General features: G+C 44.6%; 1 protein-coding gene across 2 annotated transcripts in view; it reads right to left on the reverse strand.

Annotated features, from left to right (window-relative positions):
* The window catches only part of SLC26A6 (solute carrier family 26 member 6), a 52,744-nt gene extending 34,488 nt beyond the window's left edge, over window positions 1-18,256 (reverse strand). The window contains exons 1-3 of one of the 2 annotated variants that reach the window (XM_044300527.1): window positions 18,165-18,256; window positions 7,193-7,354; window positions 5,631-5,770 (exon numbers count right to left, since the gene is read on the reverse strand). In XM_044300527.1, the coding sequence (XP_044156462.1) occupies window positions 5,631-5,770; window positions 7,193-7,323 (271 nt within the window). In that variant the 5' untranslated portion in view covers window positions 7,324-7,354; window positions 18,165-18,256. Of the gene's footprint in view, window positions 1-5,630; window positions 5,771-7,192; window positions 7,355-9,478; window positions 9,570-18,164 lie in introns of those variants that run through there. The other variant, XM_044300526.1, reaches the window with a different exon arrangement.
* Between the last annotated feature and the right edge of the window lie 639 nt (window positions 18,257-18,895).

Genomic DNA, 18,895 nt, shown 5'->3' on the forward strand with positions numbered 1-18,895 from the left:
TGACAAAAAAACTTTCCTCCTCAGGAATACCAGAAGTATCAGATTCAGACCCAAAAAATGTACCAAACTGCGGGTGAAACCCATATGCCACAAAAAACATCGACTTAACAGTGGACTCCTGCCTACGATTGCTTTTGTATTTGGCAGAGTTTGCCAGAAACGAAGACCACTCCTCCTGGTTCTCAGAGACTAAACATCTCAAGTAAGTCTCCAGACTGATTAGTGCGCTCCATCTGTCCGTTCGACTGGGAATGAAAAGTAGAAGAAAAAGACAGTTGTACCCCCAGTCGAGTACAGAACGCCTTCCAGAATCTGGAAACAAACTGAGTCCCACGATCTGAGACCACGTCAGAGGGAATGCCATGGAGTTTCACAATTTTGTGCAAATACTTGTGCAAGCTTTTTAGCATTAGGTAGGCCCAGCAATGCTATAAAGTGCACCATTTTACTAAAGCGATCAACTACCACCAGAATAACTGTCTTTCCTGAAGAATTAGGTAGATCAGTGATAAAATCCAAGGATAAGTGAATCCATGGTCTGGACAGGATGGGCAACGGAAGTAGAGATCCGGAAGGCCAAGCATGTGTCACCTTAGCATGTGCACAGGTACTACAGTCCTCAACACACTTACGCAACCCCGGCCACCAGAATCTATGAGAGATGAGGTCGGCAGTAGATCTACTCCCAGGGTGTCCCGTAAGAACCGTACAGTGATGTTCCTCAAACACCTTCTGACACAATTCATAATGTGACTCCAGGTAAGCCAGGTTTTTGTGATCCGTGAACACAGTGATCGGATGAATCGCCTCTTCCAACCAATGACGCCATTCCTCAAAAGCCAACTTAATGGCCAGTAACTCTCTGTTACCCACATCATAATTTCTCTCTGCGGAAGAGATTTTTAGAGAAAAATGCGCATGGACGCCATTTACCAGGTGACAGACCCTGCGATAAAACTGTTCCTACCCCCACCTGGGACGTGTCCACTTCCACATTGGAAGGTTGTGATACATCCGGCAGCACCAATATAGGGGCAGAAGAGAAGCACTCCTTATTCGCAGAAAAGGCTCACAACGCCGAATCAGACCACACTGAGACATCTGTCCCTTTCTTAGTCATGTCAGTTATGGGTTTTATTATTGTCGAATAATTCTGAATACATTTTCGGTAATAGTTGGTGAACCCCAAAAACTGCATAAGAGCCTTCAGATTTTCAGGTTGATCCCAGTCCAATACAGCACGAACTTTCTCTGGATCCATTCGAAAACCTGAAGATGACAGCAGGTAGCCCAAAAACTGCACCTCGTGTACAGCAAAAACACATTTCTCTATGGGAGGAATTCTCTGACGGAATTCTTGTGGAACTTGACGGTTTACTGTGTAACTTGCTGTCTTTGTTAAACTGACAAAGTGTCCCTTTTGTCCGCAGAAAAAAAAAAACACACTCCCTTCCAGGAGTAGCTCCCCCTAATTGCATGGGTTCGTCCCCAGACATAAACCCAGGAGTAGCTTCACCCAAAGTATCAGAGGAGGACGATACATCATGTGATAGTACGTCCTGAAAGTGGGGGCCCCTAGATCTCTCTCTCAGGCGTCTATCAATGCGTATAGCCAGAGACATAGCAGCCTCCGGAGACACTGGAGTTTCATGAAAGGCCAAGGCGTCCTTCAGCCGCTCCAATAACCCTTGACAAAACCGGCTACGGAGGGCAGGATCGTTCCACTCCATATCCGTTGCCCAAATCCTAAACTCAGAGCAATAAATCTCAGCGGAAAGATCACCCTAACGAAGGCAGCGGAGCTTGGTTTCGGCTAGAGAGGTGTAGCTGGCCAGCCAAGACCTGTCCTAGGTTGCTAATATAGCTTATATGTTTATACAGCTAGACCTGCCAATAACCTTATTACAATTCCTATGTGTGTTAAAGACAAAAGCAGAGTTATTTACAGTGACTTCATGTTTGGATGTCATGTAATAGTTATATTTTGTGTCCACAGAAGCAGAAAAAGATAATGTGCCTTTAATTTATTATGTAAGGTAAGCTCAATGACACAGCAGACACAACAGAAAGCATAGCATTAGGCCTCATGCACACGACTGTTTTTGCGGCTCGGATGCGGACCCATTGACTTCAATGGGGCCCGCAAAAGATGCGGACAGCACTCCGTGTGCTGTCCGCATCCGTTGCTCCGTTCCGTGGCCCTGCAAAAAAAATTTAACATGTCCTATTCTTGTCCGTTTTGCGGACAAGAATAGGCATTTCTACAATGGGCCGCCCTTTCCGCAAATTGCAGAAGGCACACGGGCGGCTTCCGTTTTTTTGCAGACCGCAAAAAATTGAACGTTCATGTGCATGAGGCCTTAAACTGTTGTTGCTAAGCAGGAGTCTTGACCAATCCTATCTAGCCTCACACAGCCCAGTAGTTTTGACCAATCACAGTCAGTCTCACACACAGCTTGTGTGGAAAATTCCCCTAGCAGGAGCTGCTGGACTCAATATTCACCAGAGAGAGGAGCTGAACAGACACACACTCTTCTAAGAGCTGTGTTTTATGGAAGCAGAGAGGCCAAAATAGGTATTTAAAAACGGGTATATAATGTTCTTACTGTTAATATAGTGATTAGAACTGTGTACTGAACCAGTTATGTGTGTTTACTTACAGTTCCACCAATTGCAAACTACAAATTTCACAGTCCAAATTCCATATTGCAATCCAAATTGCATACAATCATACCAGATCATACGCAACCAATCTGCAAATAGTTACTGCTAACTGCATACTGCAAATTGCGACCAAATTCAGCAAGTGAACTATTAGTTAGACCTCAGATATACCTCTCAGAGATCATAAAGTGCTAAAATAACCTAAAGTGAGAGTACAGATACTGAAGAGAGAAATATATCCATTTTATGTTGAATGACAAGATTGAACAGTGGAACCACCATCTTATGCATACCGCCATTTTATGAATCTTTATGCAACACGTGTTATGTACATGGGACTATCTGCTGCGGAGGCGGCAGTGTTATATATGAAGAAAAGTTGAAGTTAATAAAGAAGTTATTTCAAGCATTTGGTGTGCTCTTTAAACCTACTGTTTCCATAGAACGGCACAAGAGGAATTACAGAGTAATAGACAGTCTGGTTAGGCTAAAAGTCAGAGATATCAAAATTCTTCTAATGCCACAGCACAAAAGGCACGTCATAGTGCTGCGCCTGCCACAGGAGGTCCGATCCAGATCATCATAGATAAGACCTAAAGCTTCGAAAAATTCATCTACCGACTGGAGAGACTGCGATCCGGTCGGCAGAGAAAAATCCTATGACTGCGCATCCCCCTTAACCAAGGAAATAACAACACCGACTCGCTGTTTCTCATCCCCAGATGAGTGTGGACATGGCCTAAAACACAGTTTGCACGCCTCCCTAAACAAAATGAAATTATCACGTCCCCCAGAGAATCTGTCTGGGAGGGCAACTTTAGGTTCAAGACAGGCCTGGTAACCACCACCACCACCACCACTAGGACCAGCAGCCTGTGGTCTCTGCATCTGCGAGACGGTCATGCGGAGGTCAGCTACCTCCAAAGATAGCCCTTGCAGCTGACCTGCCAGTGCAGCAATAGGGTCCATGGCTGCACACAAACAAAAAATTACGGTTTTGGCGGTTTATAATGTTACGCTTCGTTGTGGGAGGGAAACACCACACCGAGCATAGGAGGGAAGGGGGAAACAGGGAATCAGGCCTGAGAACAACTAGGGAAGGAAGATGGACACCTCCTAGTAAAACCCTAACCAAAATCCTGACTGACTACCAGTATGAACAGACCCCAGAGGTAGGCGAGTTCATACGCAGGAATACCTATATGCCCTATAGGACTGGTACTAATGGCAGGGACAAGACTGTAACGGGCCCCTTATAACCCAAATGAGTAGCTCCGTACGGTCCCAAGATAATGCCATTCGGACATCCAGAACCATGCGATCCTAATGTCCCCTTTTCCTCAGAGAAGACACCACACACCTCTGGTTCATGTGAATTTAGAACATAAACTGATTTATTGAGGTAAAAACAGTTTTCATATCCCCCTCCCCAAGATGTGAGGGATAACAACAGTTTCGAATCCCCCGTCTCTCATGGCATTATCACATTCCATTGCCCTTATAAGGCTACTTTCACACTAGCGGCAGGACGGATTCGACAGGCTGTTCACCCTGTCGGATCCGTCCTGCCGCTATTTCGCCGTGCCGCCGCTCCATCTCCATTGACTATAATGGGGATGGGGCAGAGCTCCGTCGCAGCACGGCGAAAGGCTGCCGGACTAAAAGTACTGCATGTCTGACTTTAGTCCGGCGGCCTCTCGCCGTGCTGCGCCGGAGCTCCGCCCCGTCACCGTTATAGTCAATGGGGACGGAGTGGCAGTCCAGCGGCACGGCGAAATAGCGGCAGGACGGATCCGACAGAGTGAACAGCCTGTCGGATGCGTCCTGCCGCTAGTGTGAAAGTACCCTTAGGCTTTACAGGTAAACAACCTTAAGTACAGCTGTTAATCTGTTGTTGCAGAGTCTCCGCAGGGGATGGGGGACACAGTTACAGCCCTCATTCCTCATAGGGGAAGAGACGATAGGATCTCTGCACAGTTCATGACACACAACCATGGCACTTGCTCTCCTGATAACAGAGACTACCTGTTCCTCCAAAAGGGAAGGACGAGCAGGAGTCTCCTTCAGGCCTAATACAAATAATAGGGAAATGCAACACACAGAACCCAAACAAAACACAAAAAGGGAAAGGAAAGACTTAACTTCAAAGAGGCTATGGAAGCACCAGGAACTCCGCCGAGATCCACACATTAGCAATTCACAACTGAAACTGAAGCTATAAACCACATAGCATAGTGGGAGAAGCAACTAGGAAAATCTGTCGGATCAAACCACGTGTTGCCAGTCTCACGGATCTCCTGCCACCTGTTGCGGAAACATCCGTGACAGGTGGGCCCCCAGAATCAGTTACACTGGTGGGCCCTAAGTACCCCAGTCTGACACGGACTGAGAGTGTGGTCTGGGGGCCTGCATTTATATAGAGGGTGTGGTCTGGGGGCCTGCATTTATATAGAGGGTGTGGTCTGGGGGCCTGCATTTATATAGAGGGTGTGGTCTGGGGGCCTGCATTTATATAGAGGGTGTGATCTGGGGGCCTGTATTTATATAGAGGGTGTGATCTGGGGGCCTGTATTTATATAGAGGGTGTGGTCTGGGGGCCTGCATTTATATAGAGGGTGTGATCTGGGGGCCTGTATTTGTACCACAGAAACCTCCTGGCACCTCCAGCTCCAACCTTGTTTGGCATCATTAGGCAGAGCTCTACTGTCTATCACACACAGGGCCTACATTATAAGGGGGTGGGGTTTGTGAAAGGGGCGTGTATTCCCAGAAGAAATGGCAGTATTCTAAGTATGTCTAAATAAAGTTATTGAAAAAATGACTCCCCTTGTCGCTAGAGAGCAGAATCACCCCCTGGTGAGCAAAGAAGCGATGCTCTGCCATCTGCAAAATTAACAGCTGGACGCTGCTTAGTTGCTACGGGCAACAGCTCCGTTTCAATACCCAATCCCTGGTTTACGTTTTACCTTGTGGGAGCTGAATGATTCCGACACTCAGCCCAGAAACGATGTCCCCGAGAAGCCATTCTTTGACTGGATAACGCGGCAGCCAGTACAGGATCGGGATGAATTTCAGGAGCAGAGATTTTGCAATTGTCCCAGAACATCTGGAATACAAGGCCATTCTATATTAATATGCGGATTTATACTTCTCTGATTAATATGCGCATCTGTAGTTGTCATGGAAGAATTCACTCTGCACTCATTAGCATAGATACCAATGGACAGAATGACCACAGGCCCAATGCTAAAAGTGTCACCGTGCTTAGTAAATGGGTCCGACATTCTGCGACGGATTCATTTCCTAACCGTTCCGCAATAAACGGAATGCACGCGGACGCCATCCGTATTTTGTGCGCGGATCCGTTTTTTTGCGGACTGCAAAATACTGAAAAAGCCATACGGTCGTGTGCAAGAGGCCTTTCACTGAGCCTCTTTAGGATACTGCCTCCGGCAGGACTTGTCAGGCTTAGATACCATGGCAAGCCTAAATGCCTGTGTAAGGCGTCCGGTTGCCTTGGTAACCATTAGGACGCTACCACGGCACACGGCATGAAAGGGGTTAAACGGCCGCCATCGGTACCGACACCGATGTCGGCCATTGCAGCAGAGTGTCAGCTGTTACAGCTGACACTTGCCGCTACCACAACTCGGCCATCCTGAATATGATTGCGGGTGGGGGGGTACGCAATGGACATGCCACTGCCCAACCTGAAATAGGGGGGGGCCCGTTCAGGGACATGAGGGCTGCGCGTGCGTGTACAGACTAGTCAGAGTGTTACCAGCTCTGGGCCGCCCTCATTGGTCCCAGGCCGGTTAGCGGAGATTCCTGGCTGTGTGTAACAGCCGCAATATCAGCACTGTCACCATGTACAGGGACATGGTGACAGTTTGCAGCCATGACTGACCTGTACATCATGGTGGCTTAATGCACTGCAGTCCATGACATACAGGTACTTCATGGTGGCTTAAGGGGTTAATATCTACCCCGGACAGAGTTGTGTTCTTCTACACAGAGCTCCAAATCCCCTGCGCTGATGGAGATAAATAATTACATTATAGCTGCCTGCAGCCACCACTAGGGGGAGCTTTGGAACTTACTGCATGCTGTATTATTGCATTGAAAGGGATGTTTCAGCGCACAAAAAAAATAAAAATAAAACTAATGGCAGCGTGCCAAGAGGGGCTTAAAAATGTAAAAGAATGGTTACTCACTCTCACGATCCCCTGTCACTGACATTACGAATCTGATCCAGTCTTTGCAGTTCTCTACTTCCTGCTTCGACTCAGTTACAAAGGAAATGGCAGGCAAAGAAAATCAAAAGCAATGGGGGTCAGTGAGGGCAAGTATCTGTTATTTTACATTTTCAAGCCCCTATGAGCCCATTGTCACTAATTTTTATAGTACAGATAACCCCTTTAATCAATAAATGAGATGTAGTTAGCGCCACCTAGTGGCGACCAGAGTTATTGTGATTTTATCGTTACACCCTAGCAAGTCTCTCCAGCATAGTCATTTTTTGACTCACCTAAACTTACTTCTCACTCCATCTAATAGATGAAATCTGGAATCTTGATACCTTGGGGCTATTTCTTCCAGTTCAGCTTCGTTAAAGATGGGGTTCTTCCATGGATCACCTGGACTGGGAGGATGGCCCATTTTTCTTTGGGGAGCAAGGGACTATAAAAATCTTAAAGAATACCAGAAAACATAATAGAGCGAGACCTCACCATGGAGACACATAGGTCTGCATAAGAGTTGTATACACAAAACAGTACAGCAGGGATGCCAAACTTGTGGCTGTTGCAAAACTACAACTCCCAGCGGACAGCTATTAGGGCATGCTGGGAGTTGTAGTTTTGCAACAGCTGGAGCGGTAGAGAATATATTTTTTTAAATCAAGATTATTTTCACATTTTAAATTTTTTTGTCTCTGCACTGGAGCATCACAAAATATTGCAAAAGTGTATACACCCTTTAAAGGGGGGTTGTACCACAATGGAAATGTAAGGGTATGATCTTCAATACTGAGCGGCCATTAACAATACAGAACCACTGAACAGTGCAGTCTCAATAGCTTGGAGGCACCTGCAGCCCGTACAACCGCAGCGCGGCTGCATTGCAACCGCGCCATTTGGTCGTACCCTATGACCAGAATAGGTGATAAAGGTCTGATGGCCAAGAGCCCAATGGCTGTCACCCCTTCCCACTGATCAAGTTTGAATGAAGTGCTGGTCATGCATTGGGGGAGGTCATTCATTAATATTTTTAAGACCTCCTTTTTGCTACTTTTTGAACCCCCGTGCAAAAATATTTTGGTGCATAGGCGTTTTTGCACTGTGTTCCGTACACAGGAGTGTCGAGGGTGTGGTGGCGGCGAAACATTTACCGACCTTTATGCCTGGAAAAAGGGGGCTATTTTATCTGCTAGACTGCCGAAGCGGTGCCCGGTTAGGCGCAGGCCTCATCATAAATTAGGCACATCTTCTGCCAGAAAAGCCAGCACAAAATGGGAGTAAAAGCCGGTCTTTGTAAATAAGCCCCATTGGGGGTCTTTTATCAAGCTCGCCTGTTTTTTGCCATAAAATTTAAAATATTTAGTTCTTCTGTCTTTCTTTTGACGAGTATTTTTTAAAAGTCTCACAGCTGTTGGAATTAGACTCTTTGTATTGCCATACACACGGGCGCGCTATGTTTTGCGGTCCGCAAAATACAGATGCCGGCCGTGTGCTTTCCATAATTTACAGAACGGTACGGGCCGCCCATAATACGGACAAAAACCAGACAAGAATAGGACATGTTCTATTTTCTTTTTTTGCAGGGCCACAGAATGGAGCATCGGAGTGCTGTCTGCATCTTTTGCGGCCCCACTGAAGTGAATGATGCGGATCCAAACAATGGTCGCGTGCATGAGCCGTTAGTCTGACCTCTGGTGCTTGTTTTTCACTTTGACAGGTTCATAGTCACTTAGAACAGTCTAATTTGTTTGCTCGTGAGAAAAGTCGCACGTCTCCCTTAAAATGCGGCTTTTAATACAAGAAAAGTCGCGCTTCACTACTAAAAACAGATGAAGGAAAGTACGACAGTCCTGGGGTGGCTTAGAAACTATGCTGCTTTTGCAACAAATTCAGGTGCAAAAATAAATAAATAAATAAATAAATAGGTCGGAAAAAAGAAAAAAAGTTGCAAAAGTTAGAATACTTCTGATTCGGAATAGTGTTGAGCAAACTTGTGTTTTAAGTTCGGGTTATCAAAGTATCCCGTTATGGATTCCGCTACCACAGACCATAACGGAATTTAGAATCCATAACGGGATACTTCGATTACCCGAACTTTAGACGCCGAACTTAAAACACAAGTTCGCTCAACACTAATTCTGAATTAGTAAAAATAAAATAAAAAATAAAATAAAAAAATAATTAAATAAAAAGGCGAACAGGGCAAGACTGTCTAAAAAACAAAATAGATGCATTCTTAGTAGTAAATGCAAACTAAAAAAATAAATAAAAAAAACAACAACATTTTTTAGACTAAAAACAGACGCAAACACTTTAGTAAATGCGTCCCATTGTCTGTGAGACTGACGGGTACAGTGGAAGACCACGCCATTTCCAGCATATAAGGGATCATGCACACAGCAATGTCATGGTGGCACACAAAGAGCGTACACTTCATAGTCAGCATACAATGGAGGATACTATGATTCCATCTGAATCTGGAGGCACAGTATGTGTTACAGATCCTTACGCTGTACAGAACCCTGATGGTTCAGACATGATATCCTATAGATTGCAAGCATCACAGTCCTACTTACAGCGGGAACCTGTGCGGTCCTAAAGATCTCAGCAGGCAGATAAAGGACCTGTTTATGTCGCAGGCCTTGCTTTTCTCCTACAGGGACTTTGATCGGGTGCAGATGACTCCGATCTAATGGATGATTCATAAAACACAAGTGGATCTGAACCTGCGGCTTCAAGGAGCAGTCAGCACTTTACACCTCCCTCCCCATGGGTGAATGTCTTGAGGGTGTAAATCCCGATTAATCATATAACAGATGTAAAACAATCGCTGCTGATTGCTGCCAGTAATGAGGAGACTGCACTCCTTCAGCAGCCTGAGAATTTTAGGGCTCTGAGCGAGTTTTCCATCCGGACTCGAGGCGTGTAGCGAACACATAGCACCTGGACGGAACCCTGACCCATTCGTTTCCAAATGTCTGCGCAGATTTACTAACATTTACGTCAGTTTTTTACGCCAGGCGCAAGGACTGCAACAGATGCACCTAATTTATGACAAGGCGCACCTAATTAGACGAGTCTAAGGCTTTTTCGCAAGGTGGAAACTAGGATCGGCGTAAAAAGCCGGTCTTAGTAAATGTGCCGCCTCGTCTAATTCATCAACGAATGTGCAACTTTTAATAAATACTTGGCAAAAGAAAGACAGCCAAATAAAATACGCCAGTCTAATTTTATGGCCAAAAACAGACCCCACTGACTGTGTGAATAAGGGCTCATGCACACAACCGTATGTATTTTGCGGTCCGCAAAAAAGACTGGTGACTTCCGTGTGCATTCCGTATTTTGCGGAACGGAATAGCTGGTCGGTAATGCGGACAATAATAGGACATGTTCTATTTTTTTTGCGGAACGGACATACAGAAACGGAATGCACACGGAGTAACCGTTTTTTTTTTTTTTGCGGACACATTGAAATGAATGGTTACGCATACGGTCCGCCAAAAAACCCTGAATGAAAACGGAAAGAAAATAAATTTGTGTGCATGAGCCCTAAGGCATAAGGCTTATTGCACACGAATGTGTGCGCTCCGTAGCCGTATTGCGGATGCGCAATACACGGGCACCGTTCCGTGTGCATTCCGCTTCACGGATGCGGACACTTTCACTTCAATGGGTCCGCAAATCCGGACATCCGGAACGGAAGCACGGAACGGAACCCTACGGAAGCAGAGCCACATTAGAAGACACGAGCTGTCACATGAGCGATACAGATTGGGGCACATTTACTGTAGTGTTTGTGCCTGTTTCTAGATGCAAAAATGCTCTTTTAGGCTGAATTCACACGTCCGTGGAACACGGTCCGTGAGATACCGGACTGGCATCCTGCTGAGTGCAGGAGCGCACGGCGTCATTGGTTGCTATGACGCCGTGCGCTTCGTGTGTATTACTGTACAGCCGCGGCGACACGAATCGCACGGGGTCATAGCAACCAATGACGCCGTGCGCTCCTGCACTCAGCAGGATGCCAGTCCGGTATCTCACGGACCGTGTTCCACGGACGTGTGAATTTAGCCAAGACAGATGAATTGTTTTAGTCGCATTTACTACTGAAATTGGACTAGTTTTGGAGGCATTTGCGCCTCGTTCTACTATTTTGAACATTTAGACTAATTCAGAGGTTTTCTAACTTTTGGGACTTTTTTTAACCAATCTATTTATATAGGTGCGTATTTTTAAGTCTGAATTTGTTGCAAAAACAGTCTAATTTCTACTCCACTCCAGGGCTGGTGTACTTTTCTTCCTCAGTTTTCAGTGGTGCGACTTTTTTGTGGCCTTTTTTTTGGAAGCGTCTACTAATCAGAGCAGTCTAAGTGAATATGAACCTTCTAAGGGTGCCCTCACACGCGGCAAATTTTGTGCCAGAAATTTCCGTGACTGAGAATCTGTTCCATTCATCTTAAGCTAGGTCTACACGACAACATTTGTTGCGCGACAATTTTTATAATAATAGTCTATAGTGTGGCACTGCAACAAACGACATGCTGCAGTGCGACACCATAGACTACCATTATAAACATTGTGGCGCGACATTGGTGCGACAAAATGTTGCGCGACAAATGTCGTCGTGTAGACCTAGCCTAATGGGGCTTGCAGAAACCCACGGGCTTACTGTCCCATTGAAATGAGTGGAACTGATTTTCAGTTGCGGAACTTTCTGCTGCGCGTGACAAGGTGAAGACAGGTGAGCTTGATAAATGTGCCCCGAGGCGTATTATTTTTAGTCTGACCCCTGGTGGTTGTTTTTTAGGTAGACAGGTTCATATTCACTTAGACTGGTCTAATTTACTTGCCCATGAAAAAAGTTGCATGTTTCCAGGAAACTGCAAATTTTAATGCAAAAAATAAAGGTCTTACTTCACCACCGAAGAAAAGTATTCCAGGCTAGCCCTGGAGTGCAGTAGAAATTAGACTGTCTTTTTGCCGTAAATTCAGGTGCAAAAAAAAAAAGGAAAAAAGTCACAAAAGTTAGAAAACTTCAGAATTGTTCTAAAAGGCTCTGCAACTGCTGCGCCCTCTCCACTTTGATTGACCTGGCCAGGTGTGATCACATTTCCCCTGCCTGGTCCTGTCATTTAAAGTAGAGCAGACACAGCAGTTGCAGAGAGAGCAGAGCCTCTAGGTGTAATGGTAACGCCCCCGTTGCTCCTAGCGGTTTATTTGCATATATTAAAACCTCATTTATCTCAGCAATGCGGGCACATATGAACATGGGACCAACACAGATGTCTTCAGCTGCCAAGCGCACATGTAACAGGTCAGCCAAAGTACAAAACTGCTGACAGATGCCCTTTAAGTAGATTTGTTTCTATTTACATCATATTGAAGCAGTAGTTCCCAAATATACATTATTACTTGAATTTCTTGCTGTAGGAGGAGTCATAAATTTGAATTGGTTAATAGGAATATTTAAGGGAATTGTTGTATAAGTGATTCTCCATTTTGTAAACAAAGGTTAACTAAGGATAAACCTTCTGTTTAAAGCTGTAGTATGAAAACAACTCCCAGGCTGGTAAGACATGCCGGAGGGCCACAAAACCTGAAACACAAGTTTTCCTTAGATGACAGTGAGCAGGAAGTATTCCTCCCAACTTTTAATAAGGACATTATCAGATATTATTATAAGCCAAAGGGACATTATCATTGCCGCAGCAATTTTTTTTACACTGCCCAATGTTTATCTATACACGTCCTGGTCCTGCCCAATCCCCTTTGTGCCTCCACACAGTATAATGCTCCCATAGCACCCCTACACAGTAGTTATTCCCCCTTTAGTACCCTCACAGAGTAGAATGCCCCTTTAGTGCCTCCAAGCAGTAGAATGCCCCTTTACAGTAGAATGCCCCCTTTAGTGTCCCCAGAGAGTAGAATGCCCTCTTTAGTACCCTCACAGAGAAGAATGCCCTTATTAGTGCCCTCACAGAGTTGAATGCCCTCTTTAGTGCCCTCACAGAGTAGAATGCCCCCTTTAGTGTCCCCAGAGAGTAGAATGCCCTCTTTAGTGCCCTCACAGAGTAAAATGCCCTCTTTAGTGCCCTCACAGAGTAGAATGCCCTCTAGTTCCCTCACAGAGTAGAATGCCCCCTTTAGTGTCCCCAGAGAGTAGAATGCCCTCTTTAGTGCCCTCACAGAGTAAAATGCCCTCTTTAGTGTCCCCACAGAGTAGAATGCCATCTTTAGTGCCCTCACAAAGTAGAATGCCCTCTTTAGTGCCCTTACAGAGTAGAATGCCCTCTTTAGTGTCCCCAGAGAGTAGAATGCCCTCTTTAGTGCCCTCACAGAGTAGAATGCCCCCTTTAGTGTCCCCAGAGAGTAGAATGCCCTCTTTAGTGCCCTCACAGAGTAGAATGCCCTCTTTAGTGCCCTCACAGAGTAGAATGCCCTCTTTAGTGCCCTCACAGAGTAGAATGCCCTCTTTAGTGCCCTCACAGAGTAGAATGCCCTCTTTAGTGCCCTCACAGAGTAGAATGCCCTCTTTAGTTCCCTCACAGAGTAGAATGCCCTCTTTAGTTCCCTCACAGAGTAGAATGCCCTCTTTAGTGCCCTCACAGAGTAGAATGCCCTCACAGAGTAGAATGGCCTCTTTAGTGCCCTCACAGAGTAGAATGCTGTCTTTAGTGTCCCCACAGGGTCAAATGCCCCCTTTTGTGCCTCCACAAAGCAGAATGTCCCCTTTAGTGCCCTCACAGAGTAGAATGCCCCTTTACAGTAGAATGCCCTCTTTAGTGCCCCCACAGAGTAGAATGCCCTCTTTAGTGCCCCCACAGAGTAGAATGCCCTCTTTAGTGCCCCCACAGAGTAGCATGCCCTCTTTAGTGTCCCCACAGAGTAGAATGTCCCCTTTAGTGCCCTCACAGAGTAGAATGCCCCTTTACAGTAGAATGCCCTCTTTAGTGCCCCCACAGAGTAGCATGCCCTCTTTAGTGCCCCCACAGAGTAGCATGCCCTCTTTAGTGGGCCTTTACAGTAGTTATGGTCCCCAAATTATTAATAAAATAAAATAACGCTCTGTTCCTCCAGTGAATAGAGGACACATGCTGTCAACAGCAGGTGCAACGTAGTGATGTCATCGCTCCTGCTGCGCTGAGCACAAGAGCAGAGACCTGGTAATCAACATCATTCCCCGGCCTCGCTGCTCTGTTAGTCAGTCCTGCGGGTGTGATGAGAGCGCCAGCAGCTGAATGGTGAAACTGGGAGCGGATGGTTCCCTGCTTCACCATTGCACTCAACAGCCTCTGAGTCCTCAGAAGAATGGAAAATGAAACAGTGAGCCCCGCGTAAGGCCTCATGCACACGACCGTTGTGTATTTTGCGGCCCACAAACCGCGGCATCCGTGTGCGTTCCGCAATTTGCGGAATGGCACAGACAGTCATTAATATAACTGCCTATTCTTGTCCGCAAAACACAGACAAGACTAGGACAGGTTATATTTTTTTGCGGACCACGGAGTGCTGTCCGCATCTTTTGCGGCCCCATTTAAGTGAATGGGTCCGCATCCGAGCCGCCAAAACTGCGCCTCGGATGCGGACTAAAACAAAGGCCGTGTGCATGAGACCTAAGGCCTCATTCACACATCATTGTTTTAGTCAGTGATTTTCATCAGTGATTGTGATTCAGAGTGTGCAGAGTGTGATAAATACTCCCTCAGTGTATATTATCCCTGTACTGTGACATCACTGTGTTTATTATCTCTGTACTGTGACATCACTGTGTTTATTATCCCTGTACTGTGACATCACTGTGTGTATTATCCCTGTACTGTGACATCACTGTGTTTATTATCCCTGTACTGTGACATCACTGTGTGTATTATCTCTGTACTGTGACATCACTGTGTTTATTATCCCTGTACTGTGACATCCCTGTGTTTATTATGTCTGTACTGTGACATCACTGTGTTTATTATCCCTGTACTGTGACATCCCTGTGTTTATTATCCCTGTACTGTGACATCACTGTGTGTATTATCCCTGTACTGTGACATCACTGTGTTTATTATCCCTGTACTGTGACATCACTGTGTGTATTATCCCTGTACTGTGACATCACTGTGTTTATTATCCCTGTACTGTGACATCACTGTGTTTATTATCTCTGTACTGTGACATCACTGTGTTTATTATCCCTGTACTGTGACATCACTGTGTTTATTATCCCTGTACTGTGACATCACTGTGTTTATTATCTCTGTACTGTGACATCACTATGTGTATTATCCCTGTACTGTGACATCACTGTGTTTATTATCTCTGTACTGTGACATCACTGTGTTTATTATCTCTGTACTGTGACATCACTGTGTTTATTATCCCTGTACTATGACATCACTGTGTTTATTATCTCTGTATTGTGACATCACTGTGTTTATTATCCCTGTACTGTGACATCACTGTGTTTATTATCCCTGTACTGTGACATCACTGTGTTTATTATCTCTGCACTGTGACATCACTGTGTTTATTATCTCTGTACTGTGACATCACTGTGTTTATTATCTCTGTACTGCGACATCACTGTGTTTATTATCCCTGTACTGTGACATCACTGTGTTTATTATCTCTGCACTGTGACATCACTGTGTTTATTATCCCTGTACTGTGACATCACTGAGTTTATTATCTCTGTACTGCGACATCACTGAGTTTATTATCCCTGTACTGTGACATCACTGTGTTTATTATCTCTGTACTGTGACATCACTGTGTTTATTATCCCTGTACTGTGACATCACTGTGTTTATTATCTCTGTACTGTGACATCACTGTGTTTATTATCTCTGTACTGTGACATCACTGTGTTTATTATCTCTGTACTGCGACATCACTGAGTTTATTATCCCTGTACTGTGACATAACTGAGTTTATTATCTCTGTACGGTGACATCACTGTGTTTATTATATCTGTACTGTGACATCACTGTGTTTATTATCCCTGTACTGTGACATCACTGTGTTTATTATCCCTGTACTGCGACATCACTGAGTTTATTATCCCTGTACTGCGACATCACTGAGTTTATTATCTCTGTACTGTGACATCACTGTGTTTATTATCCCTGTACTGTGACATCACTGTGTTTATTATCCTGTACTGTGACATCACTGTGTTTATTATCTCTGTACTGTGACATCACTGTGTTTATTATATCTATACTGTGACATCACTGTGTTTATTATCTCTGTACTGTGACATCACTGTGTTTATTATCCCTGTACTGTGACATCACTGTGTTTATTATCCCTGTACTGCGACATCACTGAGTTTATTATCCCTGTACTGTGACATCACTGAGTTTATTATCTCTGTACTGTGACATCACTGTGTTTATTATCCCTGTACTGTGACATCACTGTGTTTATTATCCCTGTACTGGGACATCACTGTGTTTATTATCTCTGTACTGTGACATCACTGTGTTTATTATATCTATACTGTGACATCACTGTGTTTATTATCTCTGTACTGTGACATCACTGTGTTTATTATCTCTGTACTGCGACATCACTGTGTTTATTATCCCTGTACTGTGACATCACTGTGTTTATTATCCCTGTACTGTGACATCACTGTGTTTATTATCCCTGTACTGTGACATCACTGTGTTTATTATCCCAGTGTACTGTGACATCACTAGTGTTTATTATCTCTGTACTGTGACATCACTGTGTGTATTATCTCTGTACTGTGACATCACTGTGTTTATTATCTCTGTACTGTGACATCACTGTGTTTATTATCCCTGTACTGTGACATCACTGTGTTTATTATCTCTGTACTGTGACATCACTGTGTTTATTATCCCTGTACTGTGACATCACTGAGTTTATTATCTCTGTACTGCGACATCACTGAGTTTATTATCCCTGTACTAGTGACATCACTGTGTTTATTATCTCTGTACTGCTGACATCACTGTGTTTATTATCCCTGTACTGTGACATCACTGTGTTTATTATCCTTATCCCTGTACTGTGACATCACTGTGTTTATTATCCCTGTACTGTGACATCACTGGTTTATTATCCTCTGTACTGCGACATCACTGAGTTTATTATCCCTGTACTGCGACATCACTGTGTTTATTATCCCTGTACTGTGACATCACTGAGTTTATTATCCCTGTACTGTGACATCACTGTGTTTATTATCCCTGTACTGTGACATCACTGTGTTTATATCCTCTGTACTGCGACATCACTGTGTTTATTATCCCTGTACTGTGACATCACTGAGTTTATTATCTCTGTACTGCGACATCACTGTGTTTATTATCCCTGTACTGTGACATCACTGTGTTTATTATCTCTGTACTGCGACATCACTGTGTTTATTATCCCTGTACTGTGACATCACTGTGTTTATTATCTCTGTACTGCGACATCACTGTAGTTTATTATCCCTGTACTGTGACATCACTGTGTTTATTATCCTGTACTGTACATCCTGTATATCCTGTACTGGACATCACTGTGTTTATTATCCCTGTACTGTGACATCACTGTGTTTACTGTGACATCACTGTGTTATTATCCTGTACTGTGACATCACTGTGTTTATTATTTCTGTACTGTGACATCACTGTGTTTATTATCTCTGTACTGTGACATCACTGTGTTTATTATCCCTGTACTGTGACATCACTGTGTTTATTATCTCTGTACTGTGACATCACTGTGTTTATTATCCCTGTACTGTGACATCACTGTGTTTATTATCCCTGTACTGTGACATCACTGTGTTTATTATCTCTGTACTGTGACATCACTGTGTTTATTATCTCTGTACTGTGACATCACTGTATTTATTATCCCTGTACTGTGACATCACTGTGTTTATTATCCCTGTACTGTGACATCACTGTGTTTATTATCTCTGTACTGTGACATCACTGTGTTTATTATCTCTGTACTGTGACATCACTGTGTTTATTATCCCAGTGCTGTGACATCACTGTGTTTATTATCTCTGTACTGTGACATCACTGTGTTTATTATCTCTGTACTGTGACATCACTGTGTTTATTATCCCTGTACTGTGACATCACTGTGTGTATTATCTCTGGACTGCGCTATCACTGTGTTTAATTTACTATTATGTATCTAGCATTATTGTTCCACCAGTCAGATAATTGGGATTAGATGTGTGGCTGTGTAAATCCCCTGCAATCTACAAGCAGGCCATGCCAGGACTCAGAATCTCCTTACCTCTCATTATCACAGAATCTTCTGCCCTCAGATTCTTCATTTCCTCTGCGTCATCAGAAAGTGTCCATTATGACGTGTTTCCCCCTGAAAATCCCAGCACACAGAGAGAGACTGTAGGAATTACAGACGTCCTCGTGTCATAGGATATCACATCTTCCTCCCTCTGCTGGTAACTTGACCCACTAGCAGCTATTCCAGCCTAGCATGAGCAGTGAGGTTGTGCAGCCGTGTTCACCAAAACCTCATTCACACATCTCTGCTCAAATCTGTGTAAAGATGATCAGCGATGCCTCGGTGAAGATGCCGTGAAGGATCCGTGTGTCCATTTTTTGCTGTCCATGTGTCATCCGTGTTTTACGGATACTGTGCAGCGGAAAAATAATTTTCAAAGCATCTCTTTGCAGCGACCGGGTCCGCAGGGGCAACACCTGAGGCACAGTGAGCCGATGGGGGTAGTAGGTGTTTGTACTCACGGTTAGCAGAGCCTTCCTGGGCCGGTGTGCAGTGATGGGGAAGACAGCACTAAATCCTCCGAGGCACTCTCTATTGCAGGGGACAACAGCCAGATGGAAGTTGAGGTGCCCTTGATGGTAATGGGTATGCTTAGGGTGCTTTGGTGGCTGGGCCCCTGTGTTCATGACGCCAGCACCGTAAAGTGCAAATGTTGAGGGTAGTAGAAAGGATGAGCAGTCAGTTGCAGTAAAACAGTTTAACTTTTACTTAAAGGGAGT

Source organism: Bufo gargarizans, chromosome 7, assembly GCF_014858855.1.
Source record: "Bufo gargarizans isolate SCDJY-AF-19 chromosome 7, ASM1485885v1, whole genome shotgun sequence".
Taxonomy (NCBI): Eukaryota; Metazoa; Chordata; class Amphibia; order Anura; family Bufonidae; genus Bufo; species Bufo gargarizans.